Source organism: Macrobrachium nipponense, chromosome 1 (genome assembly GCF_015104395.2).
Source record: "Macrobrachium nipponense isolate FS-2020 chromosome 1, ASM1510439v2, whole genome shotgun sequence".
Classification (NCBI taxonomy): domain Eukaryota; kingdom Metazoa; phylum Arthropoda; class Malacostraca; order Decapoda; family Palaemonidae; genus Macrobrachium; species Macrobrachium nipponense.
The window spans coordinates 94,869,424-94,878,717 of NC_087200.1; the positions used below are offsets into that span (position 1 = coordinate 94,869,424).

Sequence of the window (9,294 nt, forward strand, 5' to 3'; positions counted from 1 at the left end):
CATATTAGAGATGGCCATAACACATGAGTAAATAACCATCTTGTTTTATCTTATATCTCATTCACATAAGGTTTTTATTTGGATCGAAGGTGAAACATAAATACACAGATCTATATATAATGTAAATAAATTCTGTTAAAACAGGATACGTCTCTAATATAAAAGGCCCATATAAACACTGGTTTAAAGCTAAGGACTATATTTTGGTGGACTTACTTCCACCCTTATCAAGTAGTGGATGTTATAATATTATATATATATATATATATATATAATATATATATATATATAATATATATATAATATTATACAGACAAACAAACATGCTATGCTCATGCACCTATATATATTTATCTCAGGGATACACTCAGCAAAATGAAAAGATAATTGAAACACCACAGGTAATAACAAGCTTTTATTTCCTTCATTATTCCTAATGTTTACGATATTTTACATATCCTTTATTTAGCGTCATTTTGTACAATAATTACTATTCCAAAGCAAGAGGCTGACAGCACCTACAATAATCAGAACAATTCAGAACAAACAAAGAAATGAAAAAAGCAATAAACAGAAATAAGGTAAAAGATGAAAGAAATATTTGTGAAAGTATTCATGTCAACTTTCGTCACTCACAGAGTGGCTACTAGAGGTAAAAAATTTGACCTGATATCATGTGCTAAATTTGACCCAGTATGAGGCCCTTAATTTGACCCCTTTATCTATCTACTCCACCAATTCACTGCCCAGCAAAAGCAACTTATGTCAGTAAATTGATCTGATTACAAATAAAAAATAAACTTTCAAAGGAATAAAAGTTTAAACCCTTCAGACAAAATGGTACAGTTCACGCTGAATGTGGAAGCGCTTTAGTTTACCTTATTTTTTTCAATGACTGATCATAGACGCATAGAGACAAGACTGACTAATAGCCGAAGTCAAAAACAGGCAGATGGACGGAATAAAGTATACAGTAAACCGTCAAAGTGGGTAATTATCAAAATCCACTCGTAGCGTGGATTTCTAAAAACTGAGACACCCGCACAAAATGGCAGTGGCAACTCAGCTTCTCAGAATATATTTTCTTAAAGAGAGAGAAAAAAGAGAATTCGATATACGGTCTTGTATGTGTATACATATACTTATTTATATTATTTTATATATATACATATACACGAGTGTATTATACACACACACACACACACACACACACACACATATATATATATATATATATATTATATATATATATATATACTATATATATATATATATATATATATATATATGTGTGTGTATATATATATACTACATATATATATATATATATATATATATATATATATATATATATATATATATACATATAGATATACATATATTCTATATGTGATTATATATATATATATATATATATATATATATATATATATATATATATCTCATCCATATCATGGCGGATCCGTACTCGCATCTCTGATTACAAATCGTATGATTAATGATTCGATGACTATTTTAGAGGAGAAAACAACAGTTAGCCAATTTTCTAACAGCTGTATCGATAAAAAAAAAAAAAAAAAAAAAAAAAACTTGACACTCAAGCATTTAGGTACACACTTACTATCTCTTGGGACGCCCGCTTATTATGCAGGTTGATTCATAGATTTGCAGGTGTACTATATCGAACTTAGATAGATAGATACATAGATAGAGCTGAAACAATAGCTGATAATAAAAGAGTCAGACGTAGATTGCAGATGTCTTCGAAGAGCGAGAGGACAGCAGCAAGTTCAGCCACGGACGACAAGTGTAGACGGAGATTGAAAGGACACGAATAGAGTAATAATGAAGTCCTTCCCGAATAGCATCCATTCCTCATTACTTCTATTATTATTAATGAAACGTTTCTAAACTCGTCCTGTGCTACGAACTCATCCATTGCTATTCACATGAATGGTTCGACTCCGTTCCAGTTGACTTCGGCTCCTGCCCACCTGCAAAAGGACCTAATCATGAAATGGACTGGGCAGGAGGGAGTACAAATACATAGGCATTCTCTTCAATCGTGTACATTTTGCTCAGATTTTAATTAAATGGCGTTAACTGAGTACAAAAAAGGCCATTTACGAACTTACAATGTTCCTTTACAAATAGATTTCAGGCTAAATATATTTGAGGATTTTTTTTATTCATCTCCCATCTTCTACACATTCGCACACATACTCGTACACACGCGCGCAACCACACACACACACGCGCACACACACACTATTACGAATATTCTTTCACTCATAGCACCATGTGATGAAATTTATTATAAAATGAAAATGCAGCATTTAAAATTTTCTTTTTCTCTCTCTCTTCATTATTTACCGCATTTACGACCGATCTCTCTCTCTCTCTCTCTCTCTCTCTCTCTCTCTCTCTCCTCTCTCTCCTTCAAACATGAGACTCTGAAAGCCTCGAATTGCAGCAATAAGTCACAAGAGTTTAAAGATATATCATCCTAAGATATTATTCAGTGTGTGTGTCTCTCTCTCTCTCTCTCACATATGATACTTTAAAAACCTCGACTTCCAGTTACACCTCAGGATAGTTTAAAGACAATATCATTCTCTCTCTCTTCTCTCTCTCTCTCTCTCTCTCTCTCTCTCTCTCTTTCAAGTATGAAATTTTAAAAAGCTCACTTTGTAGCAAAACGTCACGAGAGTTGAAAGACTTTATTATAAGATATTCTCTTTCTCTCTCTCTGACACGCACACACACACACAAGAGACCCTCACTTCGTCCGAATGATGTTCTCCAAAGGAGGCGAACTATACTCCTCGTACACTCCTGTGTTTCGGGTGTCAATGGTGATCATGACAGCCGTCGGCATTTTGGTAAAAGTTCCGTAGTGAAAGAAGAGATCAAATCTGCAATAAATAAATAGATAAGTAAGTAAATAAAGTAATAATAATTGAAATGACTGAAAAGGCACAGAACTACTATTTATAACCATAAGCTACACACACAGACACACATTCGTAAATATATACAGCCATTATATTCTATTCAATACAATACATATACTTTTATATATATAATATATATAATATAAAGATATATATATATATATATATCATAATATATATATATATATATATATATATATATATATATATAAAATCCATATATATACACATACACACACACACATGCACACACACACACACACACACATATATATATATATATATATATATATAAAATATAATATATATATATATATATATATATATGGTAAACTTCTCGTCATTTTATCGTATCTCATTCATCCATTTCAACTGCATTTATTATTTGCATTTAAGATGTAAATCAGATTTCTGTTCTTATAAATCATACCTTTAAATGTTTCATTCTATCTTTGTCTGGTTCATCCTGCACGCTCAATTTTCTTTGATGTTTCTTCATTCGTCCAACTCCCTATTCTGATTTAAATTATTTGTGGTAATTTCACTGCTTCAAGCTTCAGGCAAGTTCTTTACGCTATTAACTTTTTTGCTGAATAAAATTAAATGATATCCTTAGTAGTATTAATTAATACATAGTTCTTACTATTATCTTCTTTTAACATCTATAATTGATGTATTCTTAACGAAATACCAAATTAGGTTGTTAATTTTCAATACCTGTTTCCAATTATTAGAATGTCCATATCTGTAAATGACAAAAGCTGAATAATTTCCACATGCAAAAAGGGAAATAGAGAAAATAAGAGAATCTCCCCAGTATGTAAGCATCCTTGCATAAAAATAAAAGAAACATGCTATCATCTCATAGCCATACCTACTCTAGCTTTAGCGTTAATATGGAAGCAATTCACGAGGAAATTATGGCAACTTTATTTACAAACTGCTAATCCTCACCTGTGATTTGCATTTCCCTCATTAGGTACGTCGAGCTTTCCTTACACTAGTCTCTTGACCTTCACTATCCTGGACTTTCAGTTTCCTGGACTTTTCTCACTTCTTCCTTCGGACTCTTCTTTAACCTAATTGTTCCTTGGCTCTTCTTACCCTGGACTTCCTTATAATTACCTACTGACGCTTTTTCTTCAACTTAACCGTATTATTTTTGTTGGACTTACAGAAGTTTGAACTTGGGCTTAAAGTCCCCCGCTCTGCTCAGGTTTCCTTCCGATTGAAGATTCCGTATATTTCCTTATTCAGGACCTTCTCAATGACGGGCGACCTTTTCATCGATACTCCTTGCCTCTGACAGTCCTTGTCCTGGCCTTACTCAACACCTACCTTTTCCTTTCCTTACCTTCGATTTTCCTATTCGGGATTTTGCTTCTTAGGCCTTTATCGAGTCAATTCAAATTTTTACTCATCAATGATAAAAACTTGGATGAACAAAAGCGATCACTTACATTTATTTTACATTTTTGAGCAACATACATTGTACAGTATATATATTCAAATGTTTAAGATATTTAAAATGCAAAGCACTTGGCGTTCTCCTCATATTAAACTCGGAATTCTTATCAGTGTTTCTTAATCATAAATATTTGTACAGCACTACATTTCAAACTATATATTTTCAAACATTCCAGCGTCCTTGAAATTCTGCAGACCAATCAATTCCGTGTCGACAAAGCTCTCATAAGGGTCGTCATACTATTGCTATAATTATTCCTTACAATGTCCGCAACTGCAATTGGAGCCAGCCAAATGAGCGACTGCCTTGCTAAATAATCTTCCACTTATGAGAAAAGAGATGGAGACGAGAGAATGACAGTAAAGTGCCGATGAAATAAAAAGAATATATACTGTACATAGCAAAACTAAAGGGTCCATGCATAAATAAAAAGCGCCTCAAAGCTATTGGTGAAAAACCAAGATACCTGAAAATTGGTATTACAGCCTCTCCCAGTGCTGCCATATCTATCATGTCTTTTATTCACAGGTCCTTTGCAGAACTCTGACGTGTTAAGATACTCATTACGAGATCTGTCTTGGGCTTAAAAATCTGTTTAACTACTTAAATTAAATTGGTTGGCAAAAATTAAATTTTGAAGCCTGGCGTGTTTTGTATGATACCGAAGACAGGCATCTGTCAATTCTCTGATTGGAAATCAGTTAACGTGAGTGGATTAGGTTACAGATGATCATTATAAACGTCAAATTCAGCCTTTAAATGAAGATACCACAACAAATGCCATCAAAACATTGTGGCAGAAATTAATCAGGAATCATTTTTTTTAGGAGGATTCAGTACAACTTTAAGAGTTTCAACCTGACCACAGTGAGAAAAGAAATCGTACAAAAGTGATAACAGCAGTTGGGGAAACAGAAAACTTCGAAGTTAGTGTTGGATTGCACCAGGGGTCAGCATTAAGCCCATTTTTGTTTGTGCTGGTCATGGATGTGTTGAGTGAAGAGATGAGGAATGAAGAGCTGTGGGAATTGTTGTACTCCGATGACCTGGTTTTTACTGCTGAAAATGAGGAGGACCTACAGAGAAGGGTTGGAGAGTGGCAGGAATCTTTAGAGAGGGGTGGCTTAAAAGTGAATGTAAATAAAACAGAGATTTTGCTGAGCTGTAGAGAAGATAGAGACAGAATAGTAATACAAGAAAGATGAGGCTCGATTATAAAACAGGCAGAAAAATTTAAATACTTAGGATCTACTTTAAGCCAAGAGGGAGGATGTGAGGCTGAAGTTGACAGTAAGATAAAAGCTGCATGGAGGAAGTTGAGAGAGGCAGCTGGAGTGGTATGTGATAAGAAAATGCCAATCAGGCTAAAAGTCAAGATATATAACAGTGATAAGACCAGTGTTAGTGTATGGAGTAGAAACATGGGCTCTAAGAAGAAAAGAGGAAGTAAAGCTTGAGAGAACAAATATGAGAATGCTGAGATGGGTTATTATTGGAATATTGCTGCTTGAGAGATTGGAAAATGATGAAATAAGAAGAAAATGATGAAATAAGAAGAAAGACTGCAGAGGTGATAAGAGAGTCACGATTGAGATGGTATGGACATATGTTGAAGATGGATGACGAGGAGGAAGTGAAGTGGGCTTGGGAGGAATCTGTTAGAGGAAGAAGATCAAGAGGGAGACAGAGAATTAGACTGTGAGATAAAGTGAGGGACGATATGGAGAGAGGAGGTTTGGTGGAGGATGATGCCTTTGATAGAAGGCAGTGGAGAAGGCCCATCAGGCAACCGATCCCTTAATGTAGGGATAACGGTAGAAAAGAAGAAGACAGTGAGAAAAGAAAATTGATGGCTAACGAAAAAGAATGTCTTACGAATTACTCTCTTACAGTCTGGACAAACCTGTCTGTTGAGCATACGCCGAGTGCAATTTTTAGAAAACGAAAAAAAAAGAGTAAAACCACTCGTCAAGTATGAGACCAATTCAAAAAAGGCCAGAGACTATAAAAATTCGAATGAGCTACCCGACAGAACATGTGCAACGCCCGAAGAGTGCAAGAAGCTTCCCAGAACCTCTCTTACGCTGCTTCAACTTTCCATCTTAACATGTCCCCGTTCAGCTCTGAATCGAAAACACGTATGCATATGAAAAACGCAATCTCCATATCCTCAAATACTGCTCAAATATTTAGGAGAAATAGGCAATCACACAAGAAGGAAAAATACATGAGATCAAGACATATTGTAGTCACAGTGAACAGCATCAAGACAGACTGCCCAAGACAGGTCACGAATGAGGAGAGAAGAAAGGGGTAGGTTTGTGATGAGCAGAAGCATCGGTTTCTATAAGCATAGATAAGAATATGATGGATGTTGAGGAATCCCCTCATGAAGAAAGAGAAAACCGTAATGGAGATATCAGTACCCTCAGAGAAATCACTACACATAGTAACAGATCTAACAGGATATTCAAAACTATTTTGACATGAAAATAAAAAAAAAACAATAAGGAAGGCTTGGACAGCAGAGCCTTATTCTTGATCCTGTCTAAAACACTTGAAGTTTCAAGAGTGATTGAATACGACAGTTTAAGAGTTATTGAATACGACAGGCTGCCCAGCTAGTACTACAGAACACAAGGTAAAAGACTGTACATACCCTATGGAATTTGTAAATGGGATTTAAGTGACCAATAGTATTTCAGGGCTCAGAATGCTCCAAATATGATAAACTACAAAGATGGTCAGGTTTTCGGGGTGAGATAAAATTAACAGTTCTGAAACTGAGAAAATATTATGAAGAAAAAATAGCGTAAGCACTCACAAGCAGTGCAATACGAGGGGGGTACAGACAAAAATGTAATTTTTTTTTACTGGAGACAGTTTTAAATGGAACAGAACTACTGAAGGGAAATCGTGCAGACTATCATGTTTCCTCTCAAAGGAGTTAATAGCCGTATGTATTCAATCTTATTTATGATTTCCTGTAGAAATGATGGCAGCTCACGTTACGTTAGAGACAAATGCTCCTCCCAGAAGGCTGAATTTGAACTCGTTCTACCCTGCACACCCAGGGTAAGCATCATCATACAATGACTTATGTGGAAAGATGAACAAACACGGACTGTGATGGTGCCAAGATGCATGGACTCTTGAAAATGGTATAATAGAAGCGGTAACGGTAATATTCCAAACAATATAAAAGCAAGCGTATGCATATTGATTCCGATTTCGATTAGTGTAATAATGTAGACGACTGTTGGTAGATAAAGAAAAGAAAAAAAATCTAGTTTAACTCAATTAATTGAAAAAAATACTGACGATACCTCGATATACACACACGCAAAAAAGGATATAGTTCAGATAAAAAAAAAAACTAGCAAACTAGCGAATCTAAACTGCTCCAAACAGCCCTTAAAAGAAACAGGTGATTCCAATTACACATTTTAATAACCTTATTGCCTGTCTGTCCATGATGATTACAGACCAAAGGACGACATAAATACCTTTCCAAAAGACACTCATGCGAGGGAGAGGCCTAATGAGGTCTAATTAGGACTGATGATTGGATCAATCTTATTTCTTCTTCTGCCAATTTCGGGTGTTTATCTCCACATGGAAGAGCGGACATGCGAGTAAAATAACTGACATCTTAGTAAACAAAGCTAAAGTCATTAGGGTAAAGTCATTAGTTCCAGGCCGGTTTTTCCGGGCATTTGTTTATTTATTTATCTAAGGGGTTAAGGTTCAAAGAGTGTAATTTTGTGGTGTGAGAGTGTGTGTGTATATAATATATCTATATATATATATATAGATATATATATATATATATATATATATATATATATTAGAAATAACTCGAATAACAATTGTTTTTGTCTATTTATTTCTTCACTTTTTCCTTGACTGGTATGTCATCGTTAGTTTTCTCATCTAATATAGCTAACATTCTCTCTCTCTCTCTCTCTCTCTCTCTCTCTCTCTCTCTCTCTCTCTCTCTCTCTCTCTAAGAAAGAAACATCCTTTCATGAGACAGAAAAGCACAAAGTTGAGAGGAATCCATTACACCTTATGACCCCCAACGTCGAGGTTTGAAGAGATAAGGGACGAAGATAATCCAAACAGCCGTGAAATGAAGTTAGCTCCGCTGGACTGTCAATTCCTCAGGAAGATCCACAGCCGGAATTATAGAGAGAAAATTAACGACGAATTAGTTTCAAACCTCGCATGTGAAACTCCCCAAGATGGTCGTAACTATTCCGTCGTAAAGCGAATATGACCGATCGGGTCTGCACTATAAAGAAGCGGAGGTAGACAAATTGATTTCGCGTCACAGAGTAAATCGCTGTCAGTTTTATGTTTGGGGGAAGATAAAAATCTCGCCGTAATGTTCTTCCTGTCAGATTATCGTTGCTTTCTACTGGAATTTCTGAGAAGATGCGTGATGCTCTCTTGCTTTCGTGATGCTTGATTTCATTGCAAGCCCACCCACGAGCTTGCATGCAGGTTGTGCATGGAAGATTGATGGGAAACAGTCAAAAACTTCAAGTAAAAAAACAGAGTAAAATACAAACACGTAGAATGTCATTCTGTTCTCGAGAGAAAAAAGGGAAATAATTCGCGTGATATATCTACGTATTTCATATCCTTCATGTGCGACTGAATATACGACTTGATTTACAAGTGGTTACATAAAACATTAAGTTGAATACAATACACACAAAAGCGCGAAAACACACACACACACACATCTCTCCTCTCTCTCTCTCTCTCTCTCTCTCTCTCTCTCTATAAATATATGTATAATATTATATATATAATAATATAATATATATATATATATATATATATATAATAATATATAAATATATA

The 9,294-nt window shown here is 35.0% G+C and overlaps 1 protein-coding gene across 1 annotated transcript in view; it reads right to left on the bottom strand.

The window, feature by feature from the left end:
- Positions 1-1,456: 1,456 nt before the first annotated feature.
- Positions 1,457-9,294, bottom strand: part of LOC135219488 (inactive ubiquitin carboxyl-terminal hydrolase MINDY-4B-like) — a 36,099-nt gene continuing 28,261 nt past the window's right edge. Inside the window, exons 9-10 of the mRNA XM_064256292.1 lie at positions 2,784-2,915; positions 1,457-1,994 (exon numbers count right to left, since the gene is read on the bottom strand). Coding sequence (XP_064112362.1) covers positions 1,946-1,994; positions 2,784-2,915 — 181 coding nt within the window. The 3' untranslated portion in view covers positions 1,457-1,945. The remainder of the gene's footprint in view (positions 1,995-2,783; positions 2,916-9,294) is intronic.